Genomic DNA, 22,777 nt, shown 5'->3' with positions numbered 1-22,777 from the left:
TCACCGCCGGAGCCCTGGGGTAGCGGTAGCTGGGAGCCCCAGGGCCCTTTAAATCACCGCCGGAGCCCTGGGGTAACGGTAGCTGGGAGCCCCAGGGCCCTTTAAATGACCGCCGGAACCCTGGTGTAATGGTAGCTGGGAGCCCCAGGGCCCTTTAAATGACCACCAGAGCCCTGGGGTAGCGGTAGCTGGGAGCCCCAGGGCCCTTTAAATGACCGCCGGAGCCCTGGGGTAGCGGTAGCTGGGAGCCCCAGAGCCCTTTAAATCACCGCTGGAGCCCTGGGGTAACGGTAGCTGGGAGCCCCAGGGCCCATTAAATCACCGCCGGAACCATGGGGTAGCAGTAGCTGGGAGCTCCAGGGCCCTTTAAGTCACCGCCGGAGCCCTGGGGTAGCGGTAGCTGGGAGCCCCAGGGCCCATTAAATCACCGCCGGAGCCCTGGGGTAACGGTAGCTGGGAGCTCCAGGGCCCTTTAAATCACCGCCTAACTATGGGGTAGCGGTAGCTGGGAGCCCCAGGTTCCTTTAAGTCACCGCCGGAGCCCTGGGGTAACGGTAGCTGGGAGCCCCAGGGCCCTTTAAATCACCGCCGGAGCCCTGGGGTAGCGGTAGCTGGGAGCCCCAGGCCCTTTAAATCACCGCCGGAACCCTGGGGTAATGGTAGCTGGGAGCACCAGGGCCCTTTAAATCACCGCCGGAGCCCTGGGGTAATGGTAGCTGGGAGCCCCAGGGCCCTTTAGATCACCGCTGGAGCCCTGGGGTAACGGTAGCTGGGAGCCCCAGGGCCCTTTAAATCACCGCCGGAGCCCTGGGGTAATGGTAGCTGGGAGCCCCAGGGCCCTTTAGATCACCGCTGGAGCCCTGGGGTAACGGTAGCTGGGAGCCCCAGGGCCCTTTAAATCACCGCCGGAGCCCTGGGGTAGCGGTAGCTGGGAGCCCCAGGCCCTTTAAATCACCGCCGGAACCCTGGGGTAACGGTAGCTGGGAGCCCCAGGGCCCTTTAAATCACCGCCGGAGCCCTGGGGTAGCGGTAGCTGGGAGCCCCAGGTCCCTTTAGATCACCGCTGGAGCCCTGGGGTAACGGTAGCTGGGAGCCCCAGGGCCCTTTAAATCACCGCCGGAGCCCTGGGGTAGCAGTAGCTGGGAGCCCCAGGCCCTTTAAATCACCGCCGGAACCCTGGGGTAGCGGTAGCTGGGAGCCCCAGGGCCCTTTAAATCACCACCGGAGCCCTGGGGTAACAGTAGCTGGGAGCCCCAGGGCCCTTTAAATCACCGCCGGAGCCCTGGGGTAGCGGTAGCTGGGAGCCCCAGGGCCCTTTAAATCACCGCCGGAGTCCTGGGGTAGCAGTAGCTCGGAGCCCCAGGTCCCTTTAAATCACCGCCGGAGCCCTGGGGTAGTGGCGGCCGGGAGCCCTGGGGCTCTGGTGACGATTTAAAGGGCCAGGGGCTCCAGCTGCTGCCAGGAGCCCCGGGCCCTTTTAAATTGTCGGGCCCCGGGGAAGCTGCCCCTTTTGGCCCACCCGTCAGCAGCCCTGCCGGTACGGTCGGCTGTGTACTGGCTTTTACTGGTACGCCATACTGGACTGTACTGGCTTACTTTCACCTCTAAGTGTTGGATCAAGCACAGGAAGTATTTGCATCGTATTCTGACAAGGTCCTGCAAAGGTAGAGACTTCTGTGTACCTTTTGAGGCCTATCTGTATCCTGGTCACTAAAGGAAACATGTGCGTTAGTAATGGGTGACCTTTAAGGGAACTTAGTTTGGTTAAACAAGTTTTGTACGGTTGGAGTTCTCCCAATAATGTCTGTTTAATAAATTCATGCCACTTTTTTCTCTTTAGAAACCAGAAACATGGCAACAAAGGAGAAGCTTCAGTGTTTGAAAGATTTCCACAAGGACATCCTCAAACCTTCCCCTGGCAAGAGCCCTGGGACACGCCCTGAGGACGAGGCAGAGGGGAAGCCACCTCAACGGGAGAAGTGGGCGAGTAAGATTGACTTTCTGCTGTCCGTGGCTGGTGGATTTATTGGTTTAGGCAATGTCTGGCGGTTTCCGTATCTCTGCTATAAAAATGGCGGAGGTGAGTATTTTTCTCTCTCTCTAATTTCTTCTCATTCACCTATACATTCGTCCCACCATCCATCCTTCCAATACTGTAGCATCGGAGTGCTTCCCACATATTTAAAATCGAAATAACCATAACAATCTCTTTTCTCTTTCCCAAGCTGTAGGGGAAATTGCTTGATTATTTCATAGTTAATGTCCAAGCTCTGTTATGAAAATACTCAACAACCTTGAATTTTACTATTATTACAGTTGAACTTCACTTTTAACTTAAAAATAAATATCTACATTAATTATATGGATTAATATTCTCAGTGTAAATGTAGAATAACTCCAATTAATGGCGCTACTCCAAATGTATAGTGGTGCAGCTAAGACAAGACTTGAACTGAACACTTCTTTTGGGTTTTAAAGTAAAAATACTGCTTTAGCTTAAATGAAATGAAAGTATATCTAATCCTCATCATCTTTATAGATGTTTTCTTTAAAAAGGAATGAAAATGACCTTTCACTTTGGTTTGTAACCATTCTATTTTTAATCTTTGAACAGGAGCAATAATCCCAGAAAAGTAAAATTGCTATGTGTGTACACAAGGGTATCAAATTTGTTTCTTTGTTATATATATCTACTGCAGCATGTGTATTATTCTTCATTTTGAATTCTCTTAATCTCTTTTGTACATTGTGTTTTCTGTACAGGTGCATTTCTTATACCTTATTTCATTTTCCTGTTTGGGGGAGGTCTTCCTGTGTTTTTCCTGGAGGTGGCGTTAGGACAGTATACCTCTGAAGGAGGAATTACATGCTGGGAAAAGATCTGCCCTATTTTCACTGGTTAGTTATTTTCCTGCCATATCACGACACAAGACATAGTTAATGAATGTAATGACATGTTAGTGCTAGTTGGAATTTTTCAAAACAGCTGTGCTAGATGCACTGATGGTATTGTTAATGTTATTAACGGTTTAATTTCCATTTTGGCAACCAGTCCTGCAAAGTGCAGAATGCCTTTGACTCCCATTTTTATAACACCCAGGCCCCGGTTCATCAAACCCCTGAAACACGTGCCTCACATTGATACTGTGGGGTTTATGCATAAATTGAACTGCCTTGCTAAATAAGGATGGGATTACTCAGGTGCTTAGCGCTGTGAATGTGTTTAAGTGCTTTGCTGAGTTGAGAATAAATACACTATGGGGGAAATTCACCCCTGGGCAGAGGGCCACGCATGTGCACCATTTAAGCTGCACTTAAATCCTCAGATATTAGGGTCTGATCCTAGAAAGGGACTCACATTGATTTCAGTGGTCTTTGGATCATGTCTCTAAGGTACACCCTTGATGTGGTGTATTGCTTAAAAAACAGGGGGCAAGTATATTTCCTTCCTGTCCATCAGCGCTGTTATTTGTTGTAGTCGCTGACTATATGATATTGGTTCCTGGAAAGGTAGAAGTCTGAGAGTATAAAGGAGAAATCAAAGTATTAATTTTTGTTGCTGTCGTCTTGTTAAATGACAGAAGTGCCAATAAATAAGAAAGAAATAGCATGTTGTGCACTAAATAGGCCCATAGCAAGAGGCTGTGCAACCTGTGAGAAAGAGAGAGGTCATTTCACATTGTGTTGACGAGAGTTGGAGAAGGTAGTGTTCCTCTGAAATACTAAGTGATCAGACTCTTTTCCATAGTCTCATATCCTTTTGCAAAAGTGCCTTTCCAAATATTATCCTGGGCTGAAAACCAAACTCTTTTTGCCATGCAAAACCTTGCCATTGGCATCACAGTTATATTACAAGCACAGTGGGAATTTGAATAGCTTTCTGTGGAAAGATTCAGGCACAGAGCTTTTGCAATAATTAGATCAGACTGTAAAAAACAACTCTGGTTGCTGCATATTATTATTAAAGGGCATTTGCCAGCAAACGAAGAAACACTTGCCGTTCACAAGAATTGTGCGAATGCCACTCTGAAATGTAATGGGAATATAAAATTAAAAGCTGGTTACCAAAATCCTTCAGAACCCCTAACTGCATCCCACACATCGACTGGCTTCAGAGAGACACTGGGAAATGAACTGACTCATTAGAATTAACCCCCACTAATTATGAGTGATTACATTGGATAGAGATGCACTACTTTTCCTTTTCAAAATTGAAGTGGGAATGGGCACCTTAAATTGACTTAGGCCTTGATTCTGCCACCCTTACTGATACCGAGCAGTATCTTACTCCTTGAAATGAATGGAACTACCTAAGTAAGTAAGATCGTATCCAATGGGCCAAATTCTCAGCTGTTCTACCGAAGTCAGTGGAATTATCCTGATTTCCACCCTTTTCTTTTCTCCCCCTCCTCTCACTAGGCCATAGGATGTGGGGAGAAGTGATGCTCTTGGTTTAAATAAAAATCACCTTGGTATCCCTGGAAAAGGAAATTTATGGTTCTAATAATATGGCTAAATGAATGTTCTGACTGAACAGTAGAATAGATAATACACTCTATAGGGGGATAATACACTTCCATTTGCACTCAGCACAAAATTATTGGCTGTGGAGAATCACATTGCAATATGGCTTAAGATTGTGCAATATAAGGCAGCTCTGCCAGGTGTTGATACAGTATATCAGTAAGCACCTTTCATATAAACCTATTTATTTAATTTAATTAATTTATTTATTTTACAAACTATTGTAAGTCTTTGTTGGGAAAACAGGTTTTCTTGCTCCCATTCCTAAATGGAACATTAGCTTCAGAAAGCCCTTCAAGATTCTAAATACTAGTGTTCAAAAGGTATCAGAAGAAGGATCTGTATGCAGACCTTTTGTTTCTTACTTTAAATAAAGAGACTGTTTCTCCTCTGACACAGAGGTATCAATCAGAAGTAATGGCAATGAGATTACGGTGGTGTGAGAGGAGTCAGACCCACAGAATAGTTTTGGTATTTAATTCTGCCAGAGCTGCATTCCATCACCTCCCTGATTGCCATTTTAAGTTGTGGAGGACGTGGCCTTATCTGCCCATGACCCTGTGTTTAAAAACAAACAAAGGACATTTTTTATTGTCAAGTATTGATAGCAGAGTTAAACATTGATTTCATTAGCAATAACAAGCACAAATAGCATACTTTCTTTGCAAAAGAGAAATGGGTGCATAGATTACGGCTTTCACTTCACTCACTTTGGCATTTTTAAACACTCGTCTTATTTTGCACATACACTGAACCTTCTGCCCAAGGATCTCATTAATGCCGCTGCAACCACTGGTGCTAGTGACAATCAATGATAGTAGCATGGTTATGCTTTAGTTGCGTGTGCTGTTTAATGGGATCGAGTTTCCAATAGTGGTATATCATACACCAGGATCTAAATCCATAGAGTATTAAAAAACAGCTTTAAATGTCTGGGATTTCATAGTGTTGGAACGATAAGTGACCATTATGTATGTGTTTTATTTATTTATTTTGTATTAGGAATTGGTTATGCTTCCATAGTGATTGTGTCCCTTCTGAATGTATACTACATCGTCATCCTGGCTTGGGGAGTGTACTATCTGTTCCAGTCATTTCAGAGCGTCCTACCTTGGTCACTTTGTGGTCAGAAGTGGAACACACCTACTTGCATGGAAGACACTCTCAGGAAGAACAAAACACTCTGGCTGTCACTGAACATTACAAACTTCACTTCGCCTGTCACAGAGTTTTGGGAGTAAGACCATGCATTATTATTTTTTAGTGCACTTTATTTAAAGGAAAGAAATCATAAATGCAAATAGCTTCTTCTGTTGAAACTCCATGGGGAATTTTAGGTAAGGGAAAATGAGTAGATCTAGGTTGGAGGCCTTGCCTATAGCCTGACAGAGTATTTGGTGGCCAGCAATTAGAGAAGGTGCACTGGTGCTGACCCTAAAATGTAGACAACAGGAAGCCAGGGTGCTGAATCAGGGCTATACCCAAGCATAGATAAGGCCACAGCGTCACCTTCTTATAGGGTGACCAGATGTCCTGATTTTATAGGGACAGTCCCAGTATCAGGGGCTTTTCTTTATATAGGCACCTATTACCCCCCAACCCCGGTCCCCATTTTCAACACTTGTTATCTGGTCACCTTACCTTCTTAATGCCCAACGTTACGTGCAGCACTGATCCTGGCCAGTCCTCAGTGTTGTCCCATCCCAGTACTAACAAGACCCAACTGTTCTAGCTTCTGAGATCTTAGCCTGAGGTGCAAAAACCCAACCTCAAAACAAAAATTCAGCCTCAGAAAACGACTTTTAAAGTAACGTTAAGGATCTGACTTGAACCCACAAAAGCAAATGAAAGCAAGTTGTGCTAACAGTATTGTCTTAATTCTTGTGGTACTTGGATATTGCTGCACACATGAGTGTAAATTCAGACCCTACTGTAAGGGCTGCAACGCCATGGATTTCACTAAACCCATTGAATTTGACCTATGGCATAGGAGATAGCTCAGTCTTCTCAGATCCTTGCGAAAACAGAGGACAACGATCAGAGTTAATGGATAATGAACAGCATGGGTTTTCAATCATACATTTAATTGTGATTTTCTTTGCTTCTGGAGATAAGTGAACGTCTAAATATTACATTAAACCTCTTCTTTTTCATTGAAGGTTGTAGGAATGGGAGAGGAGGCACAAAGGCCCAGATCTGCAAAGGTATTTAGGCACCTAATTTAAGAGTTATATGCCTAAATACCATTGAGTATCTGGGCCAAAAGATATTCAGATGTAATTTATCTAAATGCATAGGTTCACCCAGTAGAGTAGAGCAAGTCCCCAAAAACCTGTCTTGGTTTGAAAGGATTTTGGTTTTGTCTTCTATTGTGAAAAATACCCATTCATTTCTGGGGTGCGATTCTCTACATCAAATATGAGTTTGGAACATTTCATTTACAAGTACCTTGAGAATAGGGGTTTACAATGGAAACAATGACAGACCATTAATTATGGTTTTGTGAGCACAGCTGTTGTTGCCTTTTCCCCCTCCCTTCCTTGTAAATTCACTTTCTAAATGTATAACAAATCACTTACTAAACTGGCAAAGATGCCAGCCATTAACCTGGCAAAGAAAACTGGCAGAGATTTTAAACACTGCCTGGTATTGTACATTTCTGTGGTCATTTGTCTTGCACCAGCCGACTGTGTTATCTTGGAGAAGATCTTGCTTTTGCCAAATGCCTGGAGTTTATCAGGCTTAAGGTTTTTGTCACAGTTTCTCCTGCGTTTCACATTATAAATTTTGTTTTGCACAATCTGATTTCTGAATGGAGAGGCACCTCTGCAAACAGTGTATTTGCACAGGCATCAAAAATGTGCAGAGTAAAAGGGAATACAAAGAAGATCTGTGTGATGTAAGACCCCCGTGAGCAATTTCAGAGATTATTTACTTGCTTGGCTTGCCCTGGTGGTTTATTATTAAGTGTAGCATTTGCTTCTATCCCACGTTGGCTTCTTCAGGCCACTTAAATTCCAGTTTGACTCCTTGAATCAACTTGAACACACTTCTGTATGTTATAAATAAACGTAAGCCAGTTGCCGCACCAGAAATGACATCCAGACTGCAAATATTTGGCAGGTGTTAAGTTTGGAAAAAAGATCCTAGGAACTGTGCTGAAACTTGTAACCCAAGAGCTGAAGATGAGCCCGTAATGTAGAGTAGGTTTTGGACCATCAGATGATTGGTGTAACTGACAGAGTGCATCCTGTATTACCAATTTTTTCAGTGTCATTAGCACTAAGCTTCTGTGCTAAGTGACAGTTACTTTCCCAGATCTGATTTCCTGGGTGGTTGACTGGTCCCTCTGTTTGCTAGACAGGCATTCCACATCAAGAAGTCAAAGACCAAGTGGAACAGGTCAAAAAGCAATCTTCTAATGTGGATAACAAATCAGGCTAATCTTCCTCAGCTCTATTAAGTTTATGCTGTCTCACTTTTACATAAGAACATAAGAATAGCCATATTGAATCAGCCCAATGGCTATCCAGTTCAGTATCCTGTCGTCTGACAGAGGCCAGTGCCAGATGCTTCAGAGGGAATGAACGGAACAGGACAATCATCGAGTGATCCGTCTCCTGTTGTCCAGTTCCAGGTATTGACAGTCAGAAGTTTAGGGACACCCAGAGCATGGGGTTGCAGCCCTGACCATCTTAGCTAGTAGCCTTTGATGGACCTATCCTCCTTGAGCCTATCTAATTCTTTTTTGAACCTAGTTATACTTTTCTGCACATGCAGAACAAGGATGACTTATGAAAAGTCAATGATTAGAACCCATAGAATATATCGGTACTTGGAGCTGGAGGTGTGTTTCTCAGCTCAAGGAGACCTACTTGTACTAGGTCTGATTGCACTATGACAGCACAGACGGGAGGATGGGCTAGCTGCCCCGAGTACATACCTATGGCCTTGGATGGGTACGTATTCAGTGTGGCTAACCCGTCCTGCCATCCATTCTGCTGGAGAGTCATTCTATTTTTAGTTCTCTAGCTGGATGAGAGCTAGTAGTGAGTACACTTCCTTGAGCTGGGAATCACACTCCCAGCTCCAAGTGCAGACATACCCCTCTAGGCAATTCTTTCTGCACCTGGCAGCCTCATTAACTTCTGTGCTCAAGCAGCCATGTTAAACATCATAGGCCAAATACATCTCCGGCTTCAATGGAGTCATGTCAGGGAGGCGTTTGGCTCCAGGATGCTGTTAGTGTGCGTGCACTGCCCTGGTCAGCCACTATTCCCTTGGGCGTTAAACCGTACCATCGTGAAACAAGCCATGTTCAGAACTGACAACACTGACAGGAGCAGTAGAAAAAAAAAAAAAGAAAAAGAAAAAGGCGTTGTTCCCTTTCTATACAAGAATGCATATTAAAGAGTGAAAGTATTAATGCGCAACTTTCAATATACCACACCTAAGGCCAGGCCAGGCCAGACTTTACACAATACATTCTTTTTAATCTCCATTCGCCCCCAGCTCCCTAAAGCCTTTGATAAAAGGCAGTGCGACAAACCAGTTAGATTTCTCAGGTAAAAATATACCTGCTGCCAGACAGTCTGCCTTCAGAGGCAGTACTGCCACTGTTAGTCTCTATCTCAATAGGCTGGGAGGATCCCAATACCCAGGAAGAGTTTTACCCCGGAAGGCAGAGGAATACCATCTTGTTAGCCTACCTGCAAAACTTCACTCGTTCTTGGGAATAAGATCATCGGCCCTTATCATTTTTATTTTTAAAAGCTTGTGTTATTGCCATGATCTTAAATATCCCATCACTGAGACCCTGCAGACCCACAACTCTCAGAATGACCTAGTCATGTCTGAATGAAGGAAGGCAGACACAGATGTCTCTCTAGAAACACAATAACATAGCCTGTGGGCAGTTAACAATAATTTGTGCTGTCAATCTTACTGGTCTTGGTGGACTCTTTGGGCCTGAGTTTTAGTGGGACTTCAACAATGCTTCTCCTTGTGCACCTGCATGCCCCCCAAAACCACACTTTTTGAGCCTTAACACATGCAAGTGATGTATTTAGCACATGCAGAGTCTAGCATCCATATGGCCCCAAAGTGTGTGCAAATGGAAGTTGTACATGCAATACGTGATTCTGAAAATAAAGCCCTTTTCCTTAGGAGCCAGTCAGTTTTGCCACTCAGTGCTCAAGCATTAACAGTCATACAAAAAGCCCACCATGCTTAGAGAAGAGGCTATTATTCTGTGATTGAAGGAAGCCACAATGTTTTGTGGTACAGTTAATGCCTATTTAATTTTTTGTTTTTGAAACTAACTGCCCTTTCCAATCTGGGAAACGGATGTGGTTATCTTCATCAGTAGTGTGTGGTAAAGCTGACTCCACACTGATATAATTGGCCCCACTGATACATTAGCCTCTTCATGCTGAATGACATGTGCCCCTTCCCCGTCCTGCTGGACATACAGTGGAGCCTGACATTTCAGTTCATCTGAATTAACATTCTGTGCAAATCACATGCTTACTTGAGCAGCAGTAAAAGGGGTTAAGCAAATCTGGCTTTATCTCAGGAGACTTACATCTTGCTATCATGTGCTTTAGGTCTTATTTCTTCAGATTTTCTTTTAAAGTTCTGAATTTTAAAGTCTTACAAATGCAGTAATGCGAAAGAGGTGAAAATTATGGGACAGCTCCCATTAAACAAGAGCTCTGATTGTCTGATGCTGACCAAATGTTTATAAATGGCTGGTAATCAGCAGACCTTGTTCATCCAAATCCAAGAAAGCCTGTCACATGTTCCTGGCATGTAACCCTGAGGAAAGCAAAACAAAACTAAACAAAATCCGACTTAGTCTTATGTGCCCTTGGAGGCAAACAAGATTTACGAAATTGCTTCTTTCATCGCATTCCCTTTAGTGAGTTCCTTGTACACCTGATTATAGTACTAGTTGTTATTGCTCGTTCTATGTTAAAAAGCACTTCCTCTCTCGGTATGAAAGGTCCTGACTGCATTTATGTGATTAATTGACATGGGACATCCTTCAAGGATTGCCTAATTCCGCTCATTCTATTTTTGTGTACATTCTAGAACCAGTTACAACTCCTGTTATTACATTCTCCGTGTTATTAGTCCATACTGGCTCTATGAAAAAAAGCCCAAGAATCCATGTTTGATATTTGTCCCACTGAATACATACATATATATATAAATGACAGAATACATCTACATATATATATATAAACGACAGAATACATCCTGCAGGCTTGGTAACGGAGGGAGTAATGGAGGTTTGTCCATATAACCAAAGCTGTTATGCAATACAGCCCTTACTCCACCTAGGAATTAAATTATTAAGGTGTTACAGATGCAGACTGATGTGCTTCTGCTACAGAAATGTGTGGATTTTGGTTGCCTGACATAGTCTAATGCAGACACTGTAGTGGTGTGTGCTGAACTGGCTCCTTGAGGTATTCTACCTTTGCAGGGGAGGATGGCTCAAGACAGCCAGGGAGCACATCAAACAGTGCACTTTACTAGTCCTATATAAAAGAGAAACCTACCTGGCTCCTAATAGCAGATTCTGGTCTCCTCCATAGAATGTGGGCCCAGAATCCTGGGTCACATTCTAGGTAAGATGGCCACCTGCTTTTGAATCTATAAGAGAAGAACAAAGAGTGGTTCATGAAACATGCCACATACATTCACAGATCTCCAATTTCCGAAAGGAAAAGGGCTACTCAGTGTTTTCTTGCACCAAGCCATGTTGGCTGCTTATTAGCATTTTATTCCAAACTACCTTTCAGCTTAGAAAGTTGGACTTTATTTAAAAAACCCCATGAGAGCTTGAAACTGAACTTTGGTCTCCTTGAAAATTCTTCATTTTCTTCTCCCACATACACACATCGGGCCTGATCCTGCTGCTGCTGACTCCAGTGAGTAAGGACTCACTCATATGAGCAAGGACTGCAGAATTATACAATTGTTTGTTATCATAGGGTTGCTCCTCATTACTGAGTAGCTACACTGTTTGGGGAGCATCTATTCTATTGAGTCCCATTAGTCTTTTTCCACAGTACTGAATACACTCAAACAATATTTAAAAAATATAAAGCATTTAGTTCTGAGAACACACACACACATGCTCAAATTATCGTAACAATTTTGCAAGCTAATATTAAAAAAGGGAACCATTTTGGGCCTTCTAAACTGGTCAGTTTCTCTTTATTATCAAAAATTTATAGCACTTTTAGATCACTGGTTTTATTAATTTTTATTGTTTTTTCCATTGGGAACAAAAAAACCTTGATACACACTAGGGGGGTGGGTAGAGCGGGGAGCTTAGTGCATCAGATTGCTATGACCTCGCAGGGTTTGGTAAATGTTTTTATCCTGATGATAATCTGTTTACACTAAACTTGTGTACCTCATCTGTGTGTGCAGACACCCTGACCTGGTGTGCCCCTCGCACTCCTGATTTGGGCTGCTGACTTTCATCATTGGGCAAAAAACAAAACTCAGCGGCATTCTTTCATTGAACAAAGTAGTCTGTGGGCAATGCCCTGCAGTTCTGACGCAGCCAAAACTTTCATTGACGACAGTGAAAGTCTTGCATGATGAGGAGTTCAGGATTTGGCCCACTGATTTCAGCAGAGTTTTGCCCAAGTAAGGAATTAGTAAAAAACCGAATCAGGACTTCAGGATTTGGTCCTTTATTGCAGGCAGCGAGTAAAGGTGTGACACAGCCTGTTCATGTTAGAAAAAGCGACGAACATGCCATTTGGAGCATGTACATTGCCAGAGAAAGTAAAGGAAGTAGTTTTATTTCAATATTTGTTCTTACCCATGGAAATTGACAAAAGAAAGAAGTTAATAAAAACTTGTTCGTATGAACCTAGCTGTTCTGATGCTCATGTTTTTGCCTCCCCAGTAGAAATCTGTGTTTATTTTCTAAGTTGAATAACTAAATAAAGTTTACCAAATATCCTTGGTCAACTAAACAAGGACCTACTTGTGATGACTTTGACTACCCTTGGCCTTCATCAGTAATGTTTGTATGCATCTGAGCCAAGATAAATGGAAAGGGTAACAGAAATTGTAACAAATCCAGGCTCTGCACTGCAAACCAAACTCCTTAATGGTGTTAATTTGACACACTGTTGTCTCTGATCCCCATAATGATAGTCACGGTAACAGACTGAAAATTAAAAACTGATGTACTGTGGCCTTTTTGAATAAGTCTGTGTCAGACATTATGGGTGATATTGACATACAAGTACACTACGGCTTCAAGGCTGTTTTGACACGGTCTCCCACAGTATTCTTGCCAGCAAGTTAAAGAAGTATGGGTTGGATGAATGGACTATAAGGTGGATAGAAAGCTGGCTAGATTTTTGGGCTCAACGGGTAGTGATCAATGGCACCATGTCTAGTTGGCAGCCAGTATCAAGTGGAGTGCCCCACGGGTCGGTCCTAGGGCCGGTTTTGTTCAATATCTTCATAAATGATCTGGAGGATGGTGTGGATTGCACCCTCAGCAAGTTTGCAGATGACACTAAACTGGGAGCAGAGGCAGATACGCTGGAGGGTAGGGATAGGATACAGAGGGACCTAGACAAATTGGAGGATTGGGCCAAAAGAAATTTGATGAGGTTCAACAAGGACAAGTGCAGGGTCCTGCACTTAGGACGGAAGAATCCAATGCATTGCTACAGACTAGGGACCGAATGGCTAGGCGGCAGTTCTGCAGAAAAGGACCTAGGGGTTATAGTGGACGAGAAGCTGGATATGAGTCAACAGTGTGCCCTTGTTGCCAAGAAGGCCAATGGCATTTTGGGATGTATGAGTAGGGGCATTGCCAGCAGATCGAGGGACGTGATCGTTCCCCTCTGTTCGACACTGGTGAGGCCTCATCTGGAGTACTGTGTCCAGTTTTGGGCCCCACGCTACAAGAAGGATGTGGAAAAATTGGAAAGAGTCCGGCGGAGGGCAACAAAAATGGTTAGGGGACTGGAACACATGAGTTATGAGGAGAGGCTGAGGGAACTGGGGATGTTTAGTCTACGGAAGAGAAGAATGAGGCGGGATTTGATAGCTGCTTTCAATTACCTGAAAGGGGGTTCCAAAGAGGATGGCTCTAGACTGTTCTCAGTGGTAGCAGATGAGAGAACAAGGAGTAATGGTCTCAAGTTGCAGTGGGGGAGGTTTAGGTTGGATATTAGGAAAAACTTTTTCACTAGGAGGGTGGTGAAACACTGGAATGCGTTACCTAGGGAGGTGGTGGAATCTCCTTCCTTAGAAGTTTTTAAGGTCAGGCTTGACAAAGCCCTGGCTGGGATGATTTAATTGGGGATCAGTCCTGCTTTGAGCAGGGGGTTGGACTAGATGACCTCCTAAGGTCCCTTCCAACCCTGATATTCTATGATTCTATGATAGAGATGCCAGTAGAGGTCTGGCTTCCATCTCCATGAAGAACAATTATAGCAAATAACTTCAACACTTACAACATACATATATGATCATTAGCTTCCAAAAGGAGCCTTGGTTAAGATGCTGTATCGTATGTTGGTCAGACGAATCCTATAGGCAGCAGACATACCTGGAGATTAATCCTGCAAACCTTTACCCATATGAGTAATTCTGAGTTAGGCAAGTACATGTTCATAAGATTGCAATATTAAAGTGCAGCCAGTCCAGTCATTGCCGTAAGTAATGTGTGTATAATTGCAGAGCTTGTAAGAAAACTCCTGACTAACTGCTTTGTTGCATCTTTGTCTTGCTTCTTTTCCTTTCACGCATTAAGGCACAACGTACTGAGCTTGTCTACAGGGATTGATGATATCGGTGTTGTCAAGTGGGATCTAGCACTGTGTCTTCTCTTTGTCTGGGTGATATGTTTCTTCTGCATTTGGAAAGGCGTCAAGTCTACTGGGAAAGTAAGTGCTCTGTCTACCCCTTTACGATCACTACCTTAGAAAAGTCAGCAGTACAGTGAATAATAGGCTGTGTCTTTTGTCAATAAATAATAACAGCTTCCATGTGAAAAATGTATTTTCACACTAAGAGATGGACTTGATTGGTGTTGGAAGGCAGTGGCCAGTGCCATAGTACAGAATGCCTCTGAACCAAGCGGATGTTAATGGAATGGCATCGAGAATCATATAAAGACGACTCAGGAAGCCTTTTAAACACGCCCATTTAAGACAATGGAATCTAGCCAGTGCTACCTGAACTGGTGAGGGTGCCTCAGGCTTTCCTGAGCAGTACACTACTTGCCTCTTCCCACATAATAATAATAGTTATACCACTGTGTGCTTCTATTACTTGTCACCCACAGAGCCACCTTCAGCTCTGGTGCAGTGCCACTGGAATCAGTGGATCCACAGTGGGGATAAACTGGAGTCACTGGGAAATGCTGGATGCTTAGCAGTTTTGGAAAATCTGCCCACGTATTTAGGTTCCCCAAGACAGATTTAGGAGACTAACTTTAAGCACTCATTTATTTAATGAAAATGCTCGTCCTAAAACAGCAGCACCATCTTCTTCTCCAGAGTCATTGTCCAAGGGCTACTCTGACACTCAGATCTATTCCCTGTTTATTTAGTCATTTCTAGTGTGCCTCTCACTGCAGGGCCTACCTTCCTCTCTGAAGTTTTCTATTAGGCGTATTGAGTTCAGGGCTGAGTTCAACAACATTGATATCTAGAGTCTATATTTTAGATGCCTGCTGAAGGCCGCAGTAGTTAAACATTCACAGACTCCAGACCATTGGGTGCTCCAAGGTTTTTGTTGAATGGGGCCCATCTGTGGTTCTTTCCCTCCCCCATGCCCTTGCCACTGCACTCTCCAAAACCACGCCATTCCATATGGCGTTAATTAGACAGCATCTGAACCTCATTCCATTCCAGTAGCATACCAGGAACAAAGTACAGAAGTTTCCACACTGTCGATTAATGAGGCGATGCCTGGTATTTATTGCCTCTTTAAATATATGGTAGTGGTTCTGTACCATCATTTCTCTCTCCCTTTGACTTTATCATAGGGCCTCATTAAAAACATGGTGCCTTATTCTTCTGGTCTCCTGCCAGTTTTAGGCCCAAAGAGCAGCTTCCGCACCCCTAAATCTGTACTGACTGAAGATGGTTTTATTCCCTATTGTCACTGATTGGCATGACCTGTTGAGTTGGCTTGTCAAGGGTCATAATGAAAGAGAGCTTAGTAATCTCCTCAGCAATAGTAGAATGGAAACAAACACTTCCTGAGTACCTTTTGCGATCATGATGTCTGTTTGATTCACAGTTTAGACAGCACCAAAAGATTTTCCAAGATGCTTATTGTGTACAAAAACCAAACACCTGCTATAATATACCAGCATAATCAAAATCAGTGAGGGTGTATGCTAGTCTGAGAAGGTCAAAGGGCTGCAGTGACTTGAAAAATTTAGAGGTTTGCTGGGAACTTTCACAGGTTTTTCAATGCAAATCTCAACAGCTGAATATCTATTTGTGGGTATGTTTTCTTGTGCATCCCAAACTCCCATAGACTTGAGATGGAGTATGCAGTGCACAAAGAATGAAAGACTGGACTCTGAAATGTTCCCGCTGCCCTTGTATTTCTGCACCAGGGAATTAATGCTGAACCTTTTGAAGGTAAAAAAGCAAAAAGGAACGGTTAAAAAATATCAAATAACCAACAGGTTTTTCTGGAAATTAGGTGTATCTCAGAACTTAATCAGAATTTACTGTCTGTTCCTCCATTGTATTTTGAGGACACAGGGACCGGTCAAAAGTCCATTGAAGTCAGTGGAAAGATTCCCTTTGACTTCATTGACTTTGAATCAGGCCAAAGCAAACTGCAGAACTCTTAATGTAGGCCTGGAGTTATTGGATGAATGATTAGCCCATAGTTTAATTTTATAGATAATTTCTTACACACTTAACTGCTTTCCAATGTACTAACAACTTCCTGAAGGGGAAATAATCATTTAAAAAAATCTTGTTGGAATATACTGAACAAAAGAAACAGTCATGAAAAATAATAGCCCAGTGTTTTGGGGACTTTTTTGTATAGCGTGCTGGAGCCTAAAAACTCCTTCAGTCATGCAGGGGTTTTCCTGCCCTGCAGTGGGAAAGTCCATTGTGTAATACTGAGTTCCTGTGAATGCAGACACAGCCTTGTTATTAGAGAGCAGGGATTTTTATGGGTCAAGATTATAGAAAAAGTGATCATACAGGACAAAAAGTAAATAACTTTTCGAAAGTTTTTAGATGAAACTAGGCTAATGTTGCAAAAAGAAAAGGAGTACTTGTGGCACCTTAGAGACTAACAAATTTATTTGATCATAAGCTTTCATAAGCTACAGCTGAAGTTAGTCTCTAAGGTGCCACAAGTACTCCTTTTCTTTTTGCGAATACAAACCAACATGGCTGCTACTCTGAAACTAGGCTAATGTTATAAGCCATATTATTTATCAATGAAAAATATTACTGCGTTCAAAGAGGAAAAGGAAGAAAACCCATATGCATGAAAAGGTTTTCTTTGAATTTTATCAGTCTGGCTACCTGAGTTATATCAATGCTGGCTTTGATTTCTCCTGGTTACTCTCCTAGGACACACTTAAAAGACAAGTGGATGCATCTCAGGAGCTTTTCCCCGATTAAGTTAAATTTTGAAAAACAAAAATGTATTTTAAATAAGGCAGCAGCGCTGTAATTACCTGGCAGAAACATTTGACTCCATTTGAAAAAAGGAAGAAACCAATCCTTTTTGGAAGGCAGAGATTGCCTGGCAATAGAGTGTTAGTGCTTCTCTGCTTAGGGAAATTGATCAGCATAGCTATTCTGAAATAACTATTCTGTAATAGCTATTCCTGAATAGCTCCCTGTGTGGTTACACGCTATGTTAGCATACACGTGATTTTATTCTGGAATAATTACTCCATTCACAAAGCAGAGTAATTATGGAATAAAGTCCATTTTATTTTAGAACAGGGTAGAATGTGGGTTATTATGGAAGAGCTATGCCAGTCAGCTTCCCCCCGCTGGGCAAGCCCTCAGCCGTACGTTCTGAAGATAGTGCCTACAAGGTTTGGGTGAATCAGTCTTTAGTTCTGAACTATTGTATCATACTCTGTCTTGCCAAGATTCTGCTGGTTATTCCTCTGAGCTGGAGATGTTTATAGCTGCAAATGGGAAAGCCAGTCTGTGGGCAAGGAGGGTGTAGGCATCTCTTGGAGAAGGGGAGTTTCTTATTTTGTTTTTAAAAGAAAATCACCTTTGAAAAATTGTGAAGTGGATTTAATGCTTCCAATGAGGAGTATAGTATCTGCTTGAGCCATACAAAGGTTCTAAATGCTAACCAGTGCACCCTAGTCCTGAGCCTTCACATGGGATAATATACCTCAATCCCAGCCTGCAGCAACCCCTTCTGTTCTAGTCCAGCATCTCTCTTGAGCAGACACTGCCATTCATACCAAAATGAGGACTGGTTTGTTTCTCCTAGGGTGAGCCTGCCAAACTCATGTGCACTGTGGCCTGGGTCAGGGATGAAACTCAAGTCTCCACAGGTGAACAGCTCTTTCACTGACCCAATACATTGCCAAAGCCTTTCAGCTGGATTCCTTTTTATTTCTGAGAAGTGCCTTTAAAATCTACACAGAGGACAGCAGTATTCTCAGGCAAAAGAACAAGCCTGCAAAGCCTTCAGTGCTCATGGACTTCACTGGTCCCTGCATGTATATCTAAGCTGCCCCTCTCTTAGCAAGATACATGGCAACACCTGTGTCATGAGAGAGACGTGTATATTGGCCTGATAGAGGAGCAGTAAGTAGCACAGTGCTTAGCAGTATAGGAGATTCAACTCTGGGCGTGGGGCCGGCAGCTGGGACCCCAGAGCTGGGGCGGGGGCGGCAGCCAGAACCCCAGATGCGGGGCCGGCAGCCGGGACCCTGCGTAAAACCTGGGGTTGCTGCAGCATCCCTAGTTCCTGTGCCTGTGACACCTTTCATACATTCAGGCTCCCAGTAGTTAGATGAATAGGTGGAAGATAAAAGTTGCTCTCCAGAACATGTCAGAGGCAATGGGTTAGGGGAGTGGTTGGAGCAGGTGTCTGGGAAGTTCATTTCCTGGTTCTGCTGCTGACTGAGGGACCTTGGGTAAGTCTCTTAGTCTCTCTAGGCCACAGCATCCCTATCTGCAAAATAATTCTTACCTACCTTACGAGAGGGCTAAATTCACTTATTTTTGTAAAGCACTTGAAGAGCCTCCACTGGAAGGTTCAAAAGAAGCTTGACGTAACCCGTTACTGACCCTTTGCAGTGGTGGCTGTTATTCTTCACTGCCAAAGGTGAGCCTGTGGTAAGAGAAGCTGGCAGGGGGGCAAAGAGGAAATTATGACTAGTGTGAACAGTCAGCAGAAAAGGCCTTTGCGGTTGTAGGCTGCTGGCCAGGGAAGGACGAATGCTCACCCAAATGTGTTCAGGCTCTTCCTTCAGGGCACAGCTTATTCTTCAGACAAATAACTCATTAACACCAAAACAAAGCTATTCCCCTGACTGCAGCTTGCTTCCAGGGTTCAGGGGCCTTTCCCCTTGCGTCTCCAGGTCTTGCTCCAGGGCCCACCTCAGGATCCACCCTGCTTCCTGCAGCTCCTCCCCTCAACAGTATTTTTCCAGCCCTTTTACAGGAATCACTTGACCCCTTCCCAGCTGGGCTGGACAACCCCCTCTCCCAGGCAGGAACAGCTCCTCTAAAGACAAGCACTGTCTCCAAACAGAGCGGCCAGCTTCAGGCCCTGTGGTCCTTAAAGAGGCAGACCACCCTGTTCCAGCACCCTCTTTCCCTGGAGATGCAGATAGCCACTTCCTGGAGACAGATCAGGCTAGACTGTTATCTTTGCATAGATCGAAGATTGGAGGAACTTAAGGCACCAGTTGAACACTACAAGCCAAGAGGACAGTTGAGAGTGGAAGAGAGACTTAACTAAAAATGTGCTTAAACACCCAGATCAGCCAACAAATCTGAGCCTCATAAAGTGTAAGGGGGATTTGAATTCAGATCCCTGGATCTCCATCAGTTTTGGTTCTGGGTCGAAAGGACACCAGTTATATATTTTGTTTCTAAATTAATTGTCAAGGACTCTACATATTGTCACTTTGTTTTGGCAGGTTGTGTACATCACCGCTACATTCCCGTTCGTCATGCTTATTGTGCTGTTAATCCGTGGTGTCACCCTGCCTGGAGCTGCAGAGGGCATCAAATTTTACCTTTACCCTGATGTATCACGGTTAGCAGATCCACAGGTATGGGGCCAGTAAGTAGGAGCAGGGAGACTTCCCATGCTCTGAAACAAGAGGGACATTTAGAGGTGGGTGGTGTGCAACAGTAGATTTTTTCCCGTGATCTTTATCAATCCAAACATAGCATGGACATTAAATCTTGGTTGTATTTTTCCATTGTATCTGGTTGAAAAGGTCATTGTTAAATGTGTTAATGCATCTTTCCGTGTGTGTATTTTTGTGTCAAAGGACTCTGAGGCTGTAGACTCTGTCCAGTTATAGAATCTCAGCTTTCTTGTTGGTATTAGGCTCTGGACAAGGTAAGGGAGATACGTTTTTTTTAGGAGGATAGTCTTTAGTTTCGGAGGGAATCGAAAGAAAGGAGAGAAATATGAGCGTGGCAGATGGCACACCAAGGAGCAATTGTGAGTATCTGTTTCACTCTGCCACCACCTCTCAGGAGCAGGACATTGGGGAAAGAAGTGAACAGAGTAGTAGAAAAATGAAAACCATTGCAAACATGCAAGAAATCTGTTTTCTCATGTAAACTCATGGGAAAATGCCTGGGAGATGGCGACTTAGCACTGGGTAGGAGGAGTTGCATCTTTTTTTCCTCCACAAGCTACAGCTAGAAAAGAAAAAGACTATTCATTTCCATGGTACTGGTGTAGCAATGTGTGAAAGTTTGACCACTAGCTCTTTGCCCAATGGTGATCACATGGGAAATGCAAAACTGTCTAACCAATAGCAAAAAAACAAATGCAAATGATAACCGTGATTTTTTTTAAAAAGTGATGGCTATAGGCATGATAGGGTGAAAATCCCTTTCTTTGTTGTTTCTTGTCTAATGATTATCTGGTAAAATATCAAAAGCCCAAGGGGATTTGGGCCCTGTAAGGAAGCAGGTAAAGTATCCTTGAAAGAAACTTTTGTGACAGTCTCTGTGATTTTGCCTTCATTACACCAGCCATTCAGACATGCATTTACCTCCGTCCCTGGTAGCATGTAATTGTTATGAGTTATTAGCCGCAAGCTTCATGCCCTAAGATGTGATGATGGATAACACAGGAAGGATTTAGATTCTGTTTAACTCCCAGGCCCCTCTTCCAGGATAGCATAGCTCCCTCCAGGGTTAAGTTATCATGGACTCCCCCATTGAAAAGGCTCGTCTTTCACCAGGAGATCCCTGTGTTTCAGGTGGATGATGCTGACAATGGTAGGAGAGTTGTGCTGCAAAGCTGCTGCTTCCCCCCCTTTCAGACCCCCTGGATGGTCCCCATTACCTTTGTCCGGTGTTAGTAGAGAGAAGTACATGGCTGTGAATGGTCAGGCATAGATGGAGGAGTTACCACAAATGTATTAAGCTGGAATTTCTCACTGTAATGATACTGTATGTTGTATGTTATTGTACTAATACCATCAGGATGATGAGCCATGAACTGAGGTTAGTAACGGTGTTATTTATGTTAAAGAAATGCATTGTGTTATGCTTGTGTCCCCTCCGCACCGGCAGTGTTTGGCCTTGTGCCACCTATGGTTGAAAGGTATGGTTGGGGCAGCAGCATGGAGCCATTTGGAAAAGTGGCAGTCATGGTGTTCGTGTCTGCAGTCCAGTGACTCTGTGGGCTGGTTTTCACTGAACTGCAGCAGAGACAAGTGTATACGGGACTTTACAGGGGCCTCTGTGTTGTCCCTTCTCTTGGGAGAGGTTGATTGTTCTGCAGTAAGGAAAGGATCGGTTGAATGACAAACTAGAATTATAGACCACCTTTCAGGCAGGGATTTTTGAACTGTTGACAGAGCTGTGAAGTTTTCGAGTGGACTCTGATGCTAATGATTTATTTTTCCCTACAACGTCGTCATTTTAAAATGAGATGCTCCCTTTTTTCTCCTGCTTTGCCCCAGTACGTGTCTCCGGGGAAGCAATTTTTGTTGTTGCGTATCCTGAATGACAGACTGATTGTGATGCACGTTGCTATAGGGATTGCCTACATTAATGATGCTTTCTTCCATCTTTTCTCTTAGGTCTGGATAGATGCTGGGACACAAATCTTCTTCTCGTATGCAATCTGTTTAGGAGCAATGACATCCCTGGGAAGCTACAACAAGTATAAATACAACTGCTACAGGCAAGTTTCTAACCAAGGGGGTTTAGTGTCTTAGCTAAATGATGTAAATAAGTAGGGACAATGGGTTCAATTTTTTTTTTGAATTAACTTGCTCCATGACATATGTGTGACTTAGGGACTGTTTGCTGCTGGGATGCCTGAACAGTGGTACCAGTTTTGTGTCTGGCTTCGCAATTTTTTCCGTCCTGGGCTTCATGGCACAAGAGCAAGGGGTGAACATTGCTGATGTGGCAGAGTCAGGTACGATGGTATCGGTGGCAGTGGTGGTGGGCACTGCCACCTAGTGTGTGAGCAAAGTACTGCGGACTAAATCAGCCAAACAAAATAAAATAAAATAAAAAGAAAGAAAAAAAGAATTCCCACAAGCATCAGAAAAATAATTAAATGCGCACATGTTAGTCTGGTTCTCTTTTAGAACGGTAGTGGGTAGCTGATTAACATAGGACTTACTTTACCTTAATTAGTGTGGCAGATTGAACACATTTTTCCAAAGCGCGTTAATAAAGTTTAGCTCAGATTAGTTAAAAGGACCACACACACATTGTTGTCTCGAGTCCAGACATGTCAATCTGTTTTGGAAATCTACACCAACCCTCTTGTTACTATAGCTATGATTGCCCACCGGTGAGAGATGCCGTAGGAATAAAGTCTGGCACTTTCAATGGGACATAAGGGAACTGGATGCCCAAATCCCATTGAAAGGCAAAGGAAGTTGGACACCTAAACCCCATAGGCTTCTTTGGAAAATCCCTTCCACCATGACACCAACTCTTGCAATTCTACATTTTAATCTAGCTCCAAGGTGAAGCTGATACTCTTTGTGCCATGTCCATTTTGAAACTGTTTA

At 43.6% G+C, this 22,777-nt stretch overlaps 1 protein-coding gene across 4 annotated transcripts in view; it reads left to right on the top strand.

Annotated features, from left to right (window-relative positions):
- Positions 1 to 22,777, top strand: part of SLC6A6 (solute carrier family 6 member 6) — a 76,545-nt gene that overhangs the window by 30,292 nt on the left and 23,476 nt on the right. For all 4 annotated transcript variants that reach the window (XM_077823444.1, XM_077823445.1, XM_077823443.1 and 1 more), the window contains 7 exons: positions 1,841 to 2,080; positions 2,764 to 2,898; positions 5,527 to 5,761; positions 14,330 to 14,462; positions 19,691 to 19,825; positions 21,827 to 21,930; positions 22,046 to 22,170. In XM_077823444.1, the coding sequence (XP_077679570.1) occupies positions 1,852 to 2,080; positions 2,764 to 2,898; positions 5,527 to 5,761; positions 14,330 to 14,462; positions 19,691 to 19,825; positions 21,827 to 21,930; positions 22,046 to 22,170 (1,096 nt within the window). In that variant the 5' untranslated portion in view covers positions 1,841 to 1,851. The remainder of the gene's footprint in view (positions 1 to 1,840; positions 2,081 to 2,763; positions 2,899 to 5,526; positions 5,762 to 14,329; positions 14,463 to 19,690; positions 19,826 to 21,826; positions 21,931 to 22,045; positions 22,171 to 22,777) is intronic.

The sequence above is a fragment of the Eretmochelys imbricata genome, chromosome 7, assembly GCF_965152235.1.
Source record: "Eretmochelys imbricata isolate rEreImb1 chromosome 7, rEreImb1.hap1, whole genome shotgun sequence".
Taxonomy (NCBI): Eukaryota; Metazoa; Chordata; order Testudines; family Cheloniidae; genus Eretmochelys; species Eretmochelys imbricata.
This window is presented reverse-complemented; position numbering and strand designations above follow the sequence as displayed.